The following is a 15,699-nucleotide window of genomic DNA, read 5'->3' as shown; positions in this document are numbered from 1 at the left end:
GTTTACAATAAAATTAGATAATCAGTTTAATTACTTTATTATGCGTAACATACTTATCATTTTTAGTAGTAAAACAATCAACGTTATATTTAGAACATGTATATAAAGCTGTCATCCTAATAGTATTTTTCTGAAAGTGAGATTAATTCTTGGTCCTAACAATTTTTTTCGTATTGGCAAAGAATGATACCAAATTTCATTTGTAGGTGGGTTCATAAGTAAAATACTGCCATGCTGGAGACTAATTTTTACTGCAAAGAAAACAAACATTCAGTTATTAATTTCCGTGTTATTTTTAAACGAATTCAATGAGTCAGCCATACTATTTCATAGTTTAAAATCAAAGTTGCCATGACAACGAGTTGTGGAACACATTGAAATAACCATATATTCAAAACTAATATTGCTGCTTCAATATGGACTATTTACAAATAAAAGACGGCCAGTATACTAAAACTATTTACACTATGGTAAGAATATTTGGACGTATACCGCTTTAGTTCTATTTCTTATTATTTATCACATAATTATGACAATCTATAGATTATAACTTCGCTTTATCGTAAAAATAATAAAATCCTTACTATTCTTATGGTTTTACCCAGAGTTATCAAGATACCCAAAATACAATGAGCATAAGACCTATTACCGACCTAGGGACTAAACGTACCAACATCACAAAGTACACAATTAATAACACACCTCTCTGGAAACTACTTACAATTTTATGATGAAATGATAGACCTGTTGTACATATGTATATGTAAAAATAAAATCTGGTAACTTTTTTGTAAGATCATGAAGTCGACAATTGACAATTCCCCCATTGATTGATTGATATATTGATTGATTGCCCTCATCTTAGATAGTCATGTAGAATACGAATACATATAGATGAAATAACGAAACACGACAAGATCCAAACGTATTTCAGAAATTCATCGGAATCAGGTGGATCAGTATAACTGTTCCTCATAAACGTTGAAGTGTTAAAGACCTTAAGCATTTGTATACTTAAATATTAGTTTTTAAATTATACCGTTTTAAATTGAAATAGTATTCCTTAATATATGAGTAATCAGACTGAGATAAGCGATTTGCTAAAGCCATCAATTAATAAAAACATCAATCAATCACTGGTCCAATGCGGAAATATACAAAAAAATTGCAAATAACATTACGCGGAAAAATGCGGTAGAGAAAGAAAACAAAATGCTTGCCCCCTACATGCCATTGAATAAGTACCTAATTAGTGCCCTTGGATCTGTGTTGGGGCGGGTAACTAGTGAATATTAAACTAGGGTAGTTTAATATTCACTAGATACCCCGGTATCGCACGGATGTACATGTATTATACATATACACCTTGATTCTCTCCATCTTTTGCTAAAGACTACATTCAATTCCGTTGAGTTGTTTCAGTTGTTTAAAATATCTAAACGTACAGACAGCGGAAGCAATTTCATTTTATACTATGTAAAAATCATTGTTACTTTCATAATAACAAACACAGTACCAACTACTGTAATGTATTGTGCATTATAGTAGTCGGTACTAATATTATAAATCTGAGCTTGTCTCTGATTTTTTATTGGCAGTTAGTCATATTTGTATTATAGTTAATGTTTTACTACAATTCTGAATTTTACACTAATATTCTTAATACAATACTCTATTAACTCAAGAACTATAAATTTTGTAAATAGAATTTGAGATATAAAGACAAAGTCGCGGGTAGAAACTAGTAACAGAATAAGAACGAGAGCAAAAATTGTAGCGATAAACGAAATCCACATCGTTTATTCGCCGTTGTACGATAAATAACAATATTGAATAATAAGTATGACACGGACACAATTCGTGTAACGAAAACGCGATAAGATTAACGACATGAAATCATGTTGACTACAGATTAAAATTATTGTATATGATATATTTCTTGTCTCGGATTATGTAAAGACAATGTAACAATGCAGGTTCTATCGGAGATACTAATACTTCCTTGTCTAGATATAGTTAAAATAAATAAATACCTGGTTCCAAAGATCATAAGTACATTTTTATGTAATCGAGAATAATAAAGTATAAAATTTTACAAATATATAAAAAATGTGGTCTAAAAAAATTATTAATATAATTTTGTTCTAACAACTTTATGTAACACGTATAATTACATAAAAAAAAAACTCCTGACATAAAAATTCGTGAAATCCCTTCAACTAGAAAATGAGCCTGGTCTTCATATGTTTTGTAAAATAAAGTTACCTATTTATGAATCACTTTATATACATAGAAGACATTGCAATAAACAGATACACAAGTAGAACATTAATATACCTAGAAAAAGGGATTCATTTAATATAAGGAATATTCTATTAGCGATAAAAATTAATATAGAACAAATAATTAAACAATTTTTATTTATGTATGTATAAGTTTGTACTCGGGTCATGTCAGTATAGGATTTCTATATTATTAATTCATTGAATTCCCAGTGTCTGATTCAAACAGTTAACACTCAGAGAATTGAAAGCGTTAAGACATTTAGATAACGTATATAAAGTACAAAAGAAAGGACATCCAAGTAATTCTATAATAGCGCAATGCGTACATTACGTTGATAACGCTCATAAAAAACATACACATGCCGCATACGTGAAACAACTTGTCCTTTTATGTTCCACTTGTTTTATTAAATTATATCTATGAATAATCTATTCTGATAATCGGTAAACAAAAGGACTTGAAGGCGTCTTATCATACGGACTTTAAGTAAACAATATTTCCCCAAAGGTTCCTATGTTGAAACTCACATATTTTGCAGATAAAAGATGGGAGATACGACGAGGCAATCAAAGCTTTGAATGACGCTATGAATTTTACCCCGAATCGCGCTGGACTCTCTCTTCTCGGGTATTGCTACTTCCGAACACAGGCCTTCGTCGAAGCAGCCAACTGCTACGAACAACTGACGGCAATGCATCCAGACATGTCAGAATATAAACTTTATTTCGCTCAAGCTCTATATGAGGCTTCTATGTTTGACGAAGCCTATAAAGTTACAATGCAGATTTCCTCTCCAGAATTAGAAAGAAAAGTCGTTAAATTGCAATCCGCAATTAAATATGGTGAAGAAGACACCATTTCCGCAAAATCACTAGTAGATTCTTATCCAGCAGAGGATCCAGATAAAGATATAAATCTTGGATGTTTACTTTTCAAAGAAAATCAGTATGATGAAGCTTTACAAAAGTTCTCTCGGAGCTTAAATGTATTAGGTTTTAACGCACATCTTCATTATAACGTAGCGCTATGTTATTACAGACTTAAAGAATACCCACAAGCTTTAAAACATATAACATTAGTTATAGAAAGAGGTATACGAGATCACCCAGAATTAGCTGTAGGCATGCAGGCTGATACATCAGAAGTGAAATCAGTTGGCAACTCTTTAACTCTGCATGAAACTGCACTTACTGAAGTGTTTAATTTAAAAGCTGCGATAGAATATCAACTCAAAAATATGGAGGCTTCAAGAGAAGCACTAAATGATATGCCTCCAAGACACGAGCATGAGCTGGATGCTGTTACATTACACAACTTAGCGTTAACTTCTATTGATATTAAACCAACTGATGGGTTTGAAAAGCTTCATTTTCTATTACAGCAAGACCCATTCCCACCTGAAACCTTTGCAAATCTTTTACTATTGTACTGTAAATTTGAATATTTCGATTTAGCAGCAGATGTTTTGGCTGAAAATGCTCAATTTACTTACAAATATTTGACACCGTATTTGTATGACTTTTTGGATGCAATTATAACAAGTCAAACATCGCCCGAAGAAGCATTCCAGAAATATGAGGACATTGCTTCTAAGCATGCAGAACAGTTACGAAAACTTACAAAAGTTGTTCAAGAAAGTCGATCACAAGGCGACAATGACCAGGTTAAGAAAGCGGTAGTCGAATATGAAGAGGCATTAGAACGATATATACCAGTGGTTATGGCACAAGCGAAAATATACTGGGATATGGAAAATTATGGCCAAGTAGAAAAGATATTCCGTAAGTCTGTGGAATTTTGCAACGAATCCGATGTTTGGCGTCTTAATGTCGCACACGTTTTATTTATGCAAGAAAACAAATACAAAGAAGCTGCTAGCTTTTATGAACCGATTGTAAAAAAACAATATGACAATATTTTAGATGTAAGCGCAGTTGTGTTAGCTAATTTATGTGTATCTTACATAATGACTTCACAAAATGAAGAAGCTGAAGATATCATGCGTAAAATAGAAAAAGAAGAAGAACAACAGATATTCGAAGATCCTCAGAAGAAATTCTATCATTTATGTATTGTAAATCTAGTCATTGGCACTTTATATTGTGCTAAAGGGAACTATGAATTTGGTATTTCAAGAGTGATTAAATCCTTGGAGCCTTTTAATAAACGTCTGGGTACTGATACATGGTTCTACGCTAAACGATGTTTTCTATCATTCCTTGAAAATTTAGCCAAACACTTGATCGTTGTTAAAGACAATACTATAAAAGATTGTCTGCAATTTCTTGAAGGCTGTGAAACTTACGGTAGACGTGTGAGCACTGTTATCGAGAGTCCATTTCAGGAAGAAAACGTGAATACGAAAGCAAAACAAACCGTCACGTATGAAGCACGTTTGCTACGTTACATGTTCTATAAACTGCGTAATATCGACGACTCTGTCACAATTAACAAATATGAGGATTTAAAATAAAGATTCTAACCTGGTGGTATTGCTTTCTTGTCCTTTCCAGTCTTCCTCGCGTCTTTATGTTTTAGAACAAAATCTCTTTCTTGTCCTAGAGATATAGAAGCAATAGGACAATTAGCGTCTAATTCGTGCTCATTGTCTCTGTGTTCTCCTATATGATCAAGACCGTTCTTATATCTAAAAAAAATACTAAATTGAATAAAGGTAGCAACTATTACATTATTTCATGATGATCTGAAAAGCGTAAATACATACCTATTTACCAGCACAAAATTATACCGTATACCCTTTAGTTTTAGAATGTATTCTCGCAAAGCCAATACAGGTTCGGGCCAGGGTAACGCAGGCACTGTGACTCCTGAATATGTATAAGTGATACCAACATCACCGTATGCCACTTGTTGTCGTGGCAGTGAATAAATTTTGCCAAAAACCCTATAATATAAAAAGTTTAATTTAATCCAACTGTGTAGTTACTAGGATTATATATCTCAACGTTAAATCAAAATAATAAAATAATAATGCTACCACTGTTCTTTATACCAATATTAAAGAAAAAATACGGCAAGAGAAATGTCGAAATGCTGTCCTTTTCTCAATGGTTTTTCTCTCAGTACCCTCATACATATGTATGATTCTTCTGTGTGTTTGTCACCAAATTACTTCTAAACGGCTGGACCATTTTGGATGAAATTTGTGGATTACTAAATAGTAAATGGTTTAAAAACAATATACGCATAATATACGCAAAATATTTTTTTGATTAAAAATTTTATATTGGTTTTCTATGCTATCAATATAATAACTACCGATTTTATGATAACTAAGATTATAACCGACTTTTGGTTTTTCAGAAAATGCTTACTAATATAATAAATGTGAAATTAGCACTGTCTGTCTGTCGCGCTTTTACGTTAAAACTACTAAACCGATTTAAATGTAATTTGGTACACAGATAGTCAAGACCCTGAGAAAGGACATAATGACCCTTTTTCGCATTAAAACCATTTTTAATGCGAAAATGGGTTTTAAGGGATTGAAATGGGAGATGAAAGGTTGTATGGAAGTATCGTCATTTTTAAACTTAGACGATTGAATAATTATCTTGTCGATTGAATATCCATAAATATATATATAGCATTCAAAGTTTGTAAAAAAATTACTCTGAAAGGAGTAAAATAAAATAGGGGATGAAAGTTCGTACGGAAATTCGTTATTGTTTAAACTGTTACAATGAAACTTTTTTTTTTTAAAATTATTAAATCGTTTTTTCTTCATTTTGATTGGTTTTATCAAGGTCACTATTCCTTGTAGACGAAGTCGCACAGCTAGTCTTGATATATTTCCTTTACGTTACCAATTATAATATTAATATTCTTACTTTATCTTCGCCAAATCACCAGTAAAGTATTCGACTGAATCTTCTAACTCTTTGAATAATGTCGTTGCGATCGTTTTGCTCATCACTACAGCATAATCTAAATCAAGATCATTCTGTTTTATAGATTTCCACTTTATACCTATTGTATCTATTCCTTGCAACTCATTCATATTGTAATATGTATTATTAATGGGGAAAAATAATCTGTAAGGCAAAATGGTAATTATATAGTAGCAACACCTTATCTGTCACTATCATATCGATCACAGTTTTCCTTTACGCGTTCCTTTTCCTTTACGCTTTCCAAAACGCATTCTCTATGGTTATTTTAGGGTTTTTAGAACGTAACCGCACAATAGTGGTAGCGAACTGATAGGGCACGGAGTGGTGCGATGCTATATGATCTCAAATACCACGAAATTATTCTTTTATTTTATTACGTCCATCCATTATTACTCATAAATTATACACTCAAATTGTTCCAATTGTCTGTTCATTGATGGTAATAGCTAATAGAAACTTAAATGTAACCCTACATACGGAATATTATAAACGAAGAACATAAACTACCACATGAAAAAAGTAGCGAAAAAAATATAGTAGATATAATAGTTTATTATATACAGTAGTTTTCATAGGCTACAGTAACTGTTTACCATCAACGCATGTTTGCCACCATAGTGGTATAAAAAAATTACAGTTTCTTACCTTATCATCAACACAACGGCTTCAAGTAAGCAGGTAGTACGGTTAATAATACAAATTACATATGGGTAGTTTGCAGTGAATAGTATGTAATCTTTAAAATACAAAATATCAGTTTATCAGGTGCAACCAAATTCATACGTATTAAGATGTGCTGCTATTTTTTAAAAGTACTTTGCAATAAGTAATTTGTAAACATCCTATAAGATACCGACATATTTATAAAAAGAAAATTTCGTTTATTCTAATAATGTTGCCAGGTTACTAATAAATTACCACTGAACTAGAATAATACGAATATGGTTTAAAATAATGTAATACATAATTTTTTATTTTTCACAAATTCAATATGAATAAAAAAGTATTCACAAAACTATGGAAATTTCGTTAATGTTCACGTTGGAATAATATTATTATTATCTCGTAAAAATGTTTTAAAAATTTCAGAACCAGTTAAAAATCTTTCATTTGCCTTTGGGTAATTCATAGTCGAATGTGCACTTTGTAGTCCGGGACCTGCCGTTTCTCGAATAATTGTTCTGGAACTATAAAAGATGATAGATATATATCTATTTCAAAATATATAAAAATAATTAGCAATCTTTTTTATGTAACTAATTGAAATAGCGAACATGATGCCGATCTGCAAGTGGTAATGTCGCCTACGTTCATGAACAGCACTACGGACATCACGTATTCTAGTGTGACGCCTATAATATATTTTTAAGACCTGCCTATTTTATTTTGTCCTATAATTTTTATATTAAAAGATTATTATCTATATTAAAAGAAATACTTTTAACTACAGCATATATAGGGATGTTAAAGCATGGGTAAGACTGAAGTACTTATGCAGACCACTTTTTACAACGTCTACTTCGGTAAATCTTATTTTATGTCTATCTACTTACTTTGTAAAATCCAATAGGCAATCTTTGTCAAAATAGACTGAATATTGTCTAATTCTTCGAATTGTATCACCAGTATCAAAGTCCGACTCGTAATCGTATTCGTATAATTTTTCTATTATACCATCTTTATCTTTAACAGTCCAAACATATTCTCCAGGGAGACCTTTCAGTCTTGGTGCATCTGAGGCTAAGTGATCCAAGTTATTGTCTTTCTGTAGTATTGTGTTTTCGGTAAAGTGGGGACTAGTGCCTGTAGGAAAACTGTTCGTAGAATTTATTGAAAATTTAGATTGTGTCAACAATTGACAATATGAGTTATTTGCAGCAATACATCTTTTAGGATTATCTAAAAATTTTTGTATTTCTGCATTCACATCTGAATTCAGTAAGTTGTCGTTGGTTCGGTCAATAAAACGACTACAATATTTTCTAAGTTTAGTATTTTTTGTTTTATAAACTTCATTTATCAATCCTAAAAGGTTTTTCTCTGCTTCTTCCTTTGCCAATGTTAGCTTCCTTAAACGGGCTTTTAAAAAAATATTCTCCTGATGTGTAACTAAATATAAATGTTGGAAACTAACATATCTAGATCTATTCTCCTTAATTTTTTTCTGTGTGTCATCCATATGTCGCAAAAGTCTATTTTTGGCCATTGACTCCAGCTGGTATTGTACTCTTATGGTCTTATTTTCATGAATCGCGGCTATTAATAATTGTCCTAAATTCTTTCGTTCTTCTCCTACTTCTTTTAATTTTTGTAGTAACAAATTATGTATATTTTGCTGGTATTCACGTCTTTTAATATTTAATAGCAGTACATCTCTAATTAACTTTATTACGACTTCTTTAATATTTACCCCTACACTAAGTATAAATTTTGAAGTAGCAACCCTGCTGTTAATGGCGGCCTTTTTTAAACGTTTTAGTAGGGCATACACATTTATTTTGTAGACGAAATATTTCGTGTATGAAATGATTTCATTCTTCTTGTTATATAAACAAACAGCAAAAGCACCAGCTAAGAACATTATGTAATGTAATACGGCCATGCTTTGATGCCGATAGCCATTAGAAATCTTCAAATTTTCTACATGAATACGTGTTAGTGGTTCTACCGGAATAGAGGTATTTTTAAAGACAACTCCAAATGTTTTAGGGTTCGCATCTAAAAGCAATAAAATATCAGTAAGTTACGAGAAGACAGGCACGCAATTAATACTTATGTAATGTCACCATAAATAATATTGTTATTCTGTAGCGCGTTGGTCATTAACTCACCAGTGTAGCGTTATGTATGATTTTTTTTAATTAATATGTTTTACGGCTCTGGATCTACACAATCAACAAATCCGTTATGAAGTTACGTATGCTGTGATGAGGTGTTGCTACTTACTAATGTACAGTAAGTAGCACAATCATTACACCTGTATACTCACTACCTAGATACTACAATAAACAAATAAATTATGTAGCGACACATTACATCATACATAACGCTACACAATAGAGATCTTAACACACATTACTATTAAATCCCTTTGCCCCAATATTGCGGGTGTTTAATGGGAAATGGTAATCACAGGCAAGTAATGTATTTCTTTCGAACGTTCATGAAAGTCAAGTTATAGCGGACGTTATTCTGTATGATAGCCACTTTTTTTTAATAATGTAAATAAAAGGAATCGTTTTACCTGGCCCTTGAATTTCCTTAGTCTTAATCAAGTATATGTCAATACAACACATAATGATCCACATGGCCGAACACAAGCCAATAAGCCATTTGAGAGCAATATACATTTCCTAATATTGTTTATCGAACTCTACACATTTATAGCGAGGTCCCCATGGATTATGTACCATTAATTTATAATAAATACAAATCATATTTTGTAAATTACAAGAACTGTACAGTATGACATTTGCATAAGAAAATATATTTTTAAATGTTATATCTATGTCTTTGCTAGTAATTAATACTGTCTATGAAAACATTAAAAAGGATGAATGTGTCACTCTCGTACACCTACTCCATGTGATGCAGAAAACGATTTTAGGAGCGCTGTTTTTTTTTTACAAGGTAATATATGCAATATTCGTATTTGACACTACCTGCTGTGTCACCTTTTCAAGACTTGACTTTATAAACTTTTTTTTAATTTGACTTGAAAATTTATTTATTCATGTAAGTTTTTATAATATTGTAAATTTGAAACTATCTATTGTGTCATCAATACTTAACAGCTGATTTTTTTTTAATTAGCTACAAAATATATTGTATCATGTAAGCTTTTATCTACAGAAAAAAAGACAATGTAACTCGGGTAACGCTGGTTGGTTGTAAATTATAGGAATGAAAAACAACAAATAGGACATAACAATTTATTTAATATTTTTTATTCTAAACACTCTTCTAAGTTTAACTTGAATAGCTAGCTGTAGTAACTTTATATTCTTTTTATACCATTCTATATTGTATGTAATATGTGATTGCCAATTCTTGTCCAGGAATGCTTTGTAGAAAACACTCATTTCGTCTGCTGACAAATTCTGTTTGCCTTCGGGCAGATTTCTCTTAAGATATTCTTCTCTTTCCTGAAATAAATGGTTATTTAAGCAAATTAATAAGTGCCATAACAATGATGGTACATAACAGGTGTTGATATAAATGGATATAGCAATTATAGAAGCTTTCATTGTAAACTTTTTCAGAGTTGCTACAAAGCCACTCTGTAAATTTCGGTTCACATCTGATAGCTATTTTATTTTAATAATTTATTCATATAAAGTATTTTTTACCACTTATGCTTTGTCACTATACTGTACACTTTATTAAAAATATTTTTACAGAACTTTTAACATGTTATACACTACATTGAAGGTAATTTTACACATAGGTGATTACCCATGGGCACTTTAATTGAAATAAATGTAGGGGTTAAATAATGTTTACCTCTAATTATTGTACACTAAAAACATATTTAAAAAATAATATACAATAAAAATGCCGGTCCCAATGTAAAAAATAAGATTTTTCAATGCAGTCTTCAACATGTTAAAGAACATGGCATGTAGGTAATAATTGTAACTGAAATATTAAATAACATAGTTTGGCCCAGATATTACTACCCCAATTTTTGTTGAAATACTGTCTTTTTCAAATTTGAAACTGAATAAAACTAAAAACCTTCATGTGTTAATTTACATTAGACTGTGAGGGAAACACTATGATCAAACCAAATTAATGTGATATACTGAATGAAATGTAGGTGTCAATTGTTACATACAGCACAACTATTACATTTGATAATACCTCTGGCTACCCAGTCTGTGATAACAGTCGTGAAGGTATGTGTATACTACCTGAAAAAACCTAGTATTGTGTCGAGTCCAAAAGTCTTGATTCCATTCTTGCACTTCTGCCCTCATTTGCCTATATCGTTGTTCTAAGGCGCTCTCATTCTGAGGTTGCTTAAATATAATCCTCCGTAAATTCGAGACAGGGTCTGGCGGTCCAACCATGTCATTGGAGATATTTGTCGGATTTGGTGGCTGTACAACTTTTGAATCGGATACTGAACGTGATTGGCTTAATAATGAAATAATATACTTATGCCTATTGCATATCGGTATACGAATAGAAGGTAACATTTTTTTATGGTTGAACAGAATTACATTTTTATGTAAGACAGTTTTGAATTTATATAAATTCTCTGTACATAATATATCAAAACAAAAATTACCTAATCAAAAATAACAGCACAGATATTCAGATATAATAACGGTGACAATGTCAAATTGACGTATTCATTTTTTCACAAGAGTGTAATTTAAAAATAAGGTTTTTTACGGCTGTATGGGCTGAGTCCTTTTGCCTTTCTCTAAAAAGGGAAAAAACGAACCAAAAAAAATAATGTTTTTAACTGGTTTAGAAGGTAACTTTTTACAAGTCTGAGATTGAGCAAAATTTAACTGTAATACATGAGACTCATTGATATTTTTTTTGTAACTGTTTCTTCCAGAGCCGGTAGCAGATAAAAAAGAGAATGTCAATGTCAAACATGACATTGTTGTCAGTATCAAGATAAAATAATTTTTCACTTTTTTCATTACCGAATTATGTAAAAGTGTCTGCAAAACTGCTGCACACATTTAATAATAAATATAAATACTGATTGCGACTGCATTTCAATACGAATTATTATACTAGTGTGATTTTCAACGACCTCGTTATTTATAAAGAAATAATTTAAAATGACCAAAGGAAAGAAAGATGTTGAAGACGAGTATTCCGCTAAACTGGACATGTGTCTCACTGATGGAATTGTAAAAACCGGTAAGGACTCAACATTTTACTTTAACAAAGTTCATTTCATTTCCTTTCATTCTTATGTCTGAGTTTATTCGAAGTTTGGCGGAATAATTCCTCTTTAATGATTATTAAACATCATCTCACAGGAATCTGATCATAGACTACTGACCTTATATGCTAGATATTATTTGGCACATGTATGTGTAGTCATAATTACTATAAATATATCTTCATCTATGTTTATGTGCATTATTCTGTTTAATTCCATTCATCTGTTTCGAAAGAAAATAATATTATAAACTTTACTATTTCTGTTTACAAAGTTACAAAATGTTAATGAAATAGCCGTCTCTTCTGTGGCAGATGCAGTAATTGAGAAAAATGAAGAATGTGCCACGGGGTGGCCAGGCATACCACATGATTGGTTCCACAGATCCCTAAAATGAATATTTTTTAATGCCCCTTTATAACATTAATTCGATTTGAATATAGTCAGTTCACACTTACTTGATAAACTTTCAGGTGGTGGAGTGTTATTAGGAACATTGACATCAGTACTGTTCCTTGGCAGGCGGAGATGGCCCATAATAGCTGGCTTGGGTGTGGGTATAGGGCTTGCATACGCCAACTGTGAATATGAACTAAATCCAAAGAAAAATAATACTGCATAGTATTGATATCAACGATAAGGGTCTACTATAATCAGGTAATTGTTGTAACATTATTAATCTGCTTTTATTTATGTACTTGGAAAGAATGGATTTTTTGTCATTTTGACAGGTCACCTGATGGTAAGTCCTATGTTATTATTTAGAATACAGGTGAGCCTATATATGTACATGAAGTGTTATGGACATTGCATTATTATGTGACTCCTAAGATACCACAACACCATTTCATAGGACGAAGAATAAGAATAATTTATTGCTGCCAATAATATTACATAAAAGAAAATACATTTAAAGAATACTTAATTAAAGGTGGCAAAAGCACCCAGGTCCGTTTATGCCAATAGGATGATCCTGATTACTGCCTCTTATCCTTTAATTTCACTGCCTAATCACACTACAACCAAAACATCTTATGAAGCAAGCTGCTTGCTGGCTGAAATAAGTGAGACTGAAGGACCTATACACAAGACTTTTAACTACCTTAGTCAAATATAAGGTATATTTTACCTTGACTGTAAAAAGTAATAGTGACTGTTGCCATAATCAACTGTCAATATTTGAACATATTACTTAATCTATCCACAACTGGCCAAATGTAAGTGAGTAAATCCAATATAGCAGATAGAAAAATATTTGTACTGGCAACATAAAAAACTGAAGAGTGAGAAATTACTTAATTTTACTTAACAATATTTCAGGTTAGATAACTTCATTTGAAGATTTCTCAGCTTAATATGTTTTATAACACCTATATATAGAAATATAAATAATCTTTATTCAAATAAACTCAATACAAACACTTTTGAATAGTCATATTTTTTATTCCACCACTCATTCGAAACGCAGATTCATCACAAGAAGAATGAGCAAGAACTTGTGTGTTGCTCTTTTGAATAGATGTTTTTTATATAAAGATGACGCAAACATACTTTATATTTGCAACATGTTATAATTCCATTTTATTGTTTCAGATAAGGGAATTCACAAGTTACAAAAATCATGTGCAGTTGGAATCGCGTTTCTGGCGGCTGTTGAATACAGTAGGCAATTAGTTAAAAATATTGTAATTTTGTTCATGTACAAATGATTATTATTTAATGATTATCTAATAAATACTTTTATTTGTTCAATTGTTGGGAAATCATTTATAGATTTATAAGCATTTATTTTACACTACAAATTATACATACAAGATAAAAAAATGGAGACTCTATTAAAACCGTTTTTAGGAATAGAGGATTGAAATATAAAATCCATAATCTTTGAAGAACAATATTTAATAATGGAATTAAGAGAAAGGATAGATTTAGTTTCTTAATAATTTTAAATAAATTAAATTAGTTTGAATAGAATAGTCAAAAGCTTTGCCAACAACCCATATATAGACACCACACATGGCGATTTTTAGACTATAAAACATGGCAACACAGGTTAAAAATCACATTTATAAAATAAAATGGAGGACTCCTCCAGATAACTGCCTTCATGTGACACGATATTGAATATGACTATATACATACTTCTCTCATACAAATGAGTCATATTTTTCTGCAACATTGTTGCCATTCGTAGGCATAATATAAACCTGCAATATAAATCTGACTGTAAGTCAGATAAACCATGATGACTATAATTTCTAATTACCTTATCCCCGCCCTTACTACCAGTTTCTAGTCAGTTAGATAATATATTTTGTAGTTAAATATTGAAACGATGGCATATTGCAGAAATAATATGAGCCATTTCTAAGCATCTGAAATCCCGTTTCCGTATAAACTATATACTGAAATATTCCTCCATTAAACAAACAATACAATATTCACATTCACAGTACATAATACATAATATTTATACAAAATTTGTCTTTTAATAATTAAACAATTCTCTTTAGAAATGCAGTTTACACTTTTCACATACATACAAATAGAAAATAGTAGTTTAGTGCAAAATGTTTCTACCTATAACAAATAAACACTAGTCTCTGGCATAATATTAAAACAAACAATACAAAATTAAATTATTAATTAACTTAGAGAGAGATATTAATTAATTATTAATCGATTGATTGATTAATTACTTAATGGATTAAGTAATTAATTATTAATCTGAAACTAGCATGTAATAATCGGTTTGGCGAAAGAGAGCGACTTAGACACCCATAGTGACTGTAACTGTATCATTAGGAGAAACTTCTTGCACTTAAACAACCAACAACAAAATATTATTTGTTCCAATTTTTAGACAATAAAAACGAAATAATCTAGCAATATATTGGTAACAATGTTTGGGTAAGTATATTATAACAATTGTGACTATAATACAAATTAGGATAACCAGTAACGAAAATATTAACTATCGCAGATAACTACTTAATTAGTTACTTTATAAATAATATTTGGTAAACAAATCGACTAGCATAATAAACCCGACTTAGTAATTATTATACAAATATTCATATAACTTCTGAAGTGCTTTGAGATTTCGCGAATTAAAAACACATTGCATGGCTACTACATATTATCTTAAGGCATAAATATCTTAAAATATTATAAATAGTAAAAAAAATAATAGATAAAAAAAGGCAGTTGAATCTAATAATTACATCATATTACAATATCAATCAATTCAATTAATAAAAAATTAAACAATCAGCTATGTATGCATTTAAATAATAAAGTTCTATATCCCTAAATAATAGAATTAGAAACACGCTAGATTTTGTTATAACTATTAACGTCGTTTTTTTACAATATAATTTGGCCATTTAAAACACTTTTAGCAAATGGATTGGCAATCTCCAACATGCTTTGTTTATGAGATTTAATTTGAAAGTGCCTTTTGTTATAAGGACGCAATTCTTTTAGATCGTAACATTATAGGCGAGTAGAACTTGCATTGGTTATTATTTTTAAACTCAGAGGCAAACCAAGAAGTATCTAAACCTTGGGTAGATTAAACACATATGT

The 15,699-nt window shown here is 30.7% G+C and overlaps 5 protein-coding genes across 5 annotated transcripts; 2 read left to right on the top strand and 3 right to left on the bottom strand.

Moving 5' to 3' along the window:
• Nucleotides 1-47: 47 nt before the first annotated feature.
• LOC131854635 (DNA oxidative demethylase ALKBH2-like) lies at nt 48-7,068 on the bottom strand. The gene is made up of 5 exons (XM_059205762.1): nt 6,846-7,068; nt 6,138-6,341; nt 5,012-5,191; nt 4,770-4,933; nt 48-251 (listed from the first exon to the last, which is right to left on the bottom strand). Exons 1-5 carry the CDS (start codon nt 6,851-6,853, stop codon nt 112-114), a joined length of 696 nt encoding a protein of 231 aa, XP_059061745.1. The 5' UTR covers nt 6,854-7,068; the 3' UTR covers nt 48-111.
• LOC131854634 (intraflagellar transport protein 70A) lies at nt 348-4,763 on the top strand. Its single transcript, XM_059205761.1, has 2 exons — nt 348-470; nt 2,825-4,763. Exons 1-2 carry the CDS (start codon nt 417-419, stop codon nt 4,757-4,759), a joined length of 1,989 nt encoding a protein of 662 aa, XP_059061744.1. The 5' UTR covers nt 348-416; the 3' UTR covers nt 4,760-4,763.
• A 137-nt stretch (nt 7,069-7,205) lies between the features above and the next one.
• LOC131854676 (uncharacterized) lies at nt 7,206-9,679 on the bottom strand. Its single transcript, XM_059205811.1, has 3 exons — nt 9,445-9,679; nt 7,754-8,918; nt 7,206-7,387 (listed from the first exon to the last, which is right to left on the bottom strand). Exons 1-3 carry the CDS (start codon nt 9,548-9,550, stop codon nt 7,237-7,239), a joined length of 1,422 nt encoding a protein of 473 aa, XP_059061794.1. The 5' UTR covers nt 9,551-9,679; the 3' UTR covers nt 7,206-7,236.
• A 446-nt stretch (nt 9,680-10,125) lies between these two features.
• Nucleotides 10,126-11,528, bottom strand: LOC131854679 (COA8 family protein CG14806, mitochondrial). Its single transcript, XM_059205813.1, has 2 exons — nt 11,114-11,528; nt 10,126-10,345 (listed from the first exon to the last, which is right to left on the bottom strand). The coding sequence occupies exons 1-2, from the start codon at nt 11,399-11,401 to the stop codon at nt 10,133-10,135; spliced, it is 501 nt and encodes a 166-aa protein (XP_059061796.1). The 5' UTR covers nt 11,402-11,528; the 3' UTR covers nt 10,126-10,132.
• A 307-nt stretch (nt 11,529-11,835) lies between these two features.
• On the top strand, nt 11,836-13,863 carry LOC131854667 (MICOS complex subunit Mic10-like). The gene is made up of 3 exons (XM_059205799.1): nt 11,836-12,086; nt 12,585-12,768; nt 13,705-13,863. The coding sequence occupies exons 1-2, from the start codon at nt 12,005-12,007 to the stop codon at nt 12,731-12,733; spliced, it is 231 nt and encodes a 76-aa protein (XP_059061782.1). The 5' UTR covers nt 11,836-12,004; the 3' UTR covers nt 12,734-12,768; nt 13,705-13,863.
• Nucleotides 13,864-15,699: the final 1,836 nt, after the last annotated feature.

The sequence above is a fragment of the Achroia grisella genome, unplaced genomic scaffold (assembly GCF_030625045.1).
Source record: "Achroia grisella isolate CSIRO2021 unplaced genomic scaffold, CSIRO_AGI_Agris_v1 utg1241, whole genome shotgun sequence".
In the NCBI taxonomy this organism is placed as follows: domain Eukaryota; kingdom Metazoa; phylum Arthropoda; class Insecta; order Lepidoptera; family Pyralidae; genus Achroia; species Achroia grisella.
The sequence above is the reverse complement of the archived record's forward strand: the minus strand, read 5'-3'. Positions and strand labels throughout refer to the sequence as shown.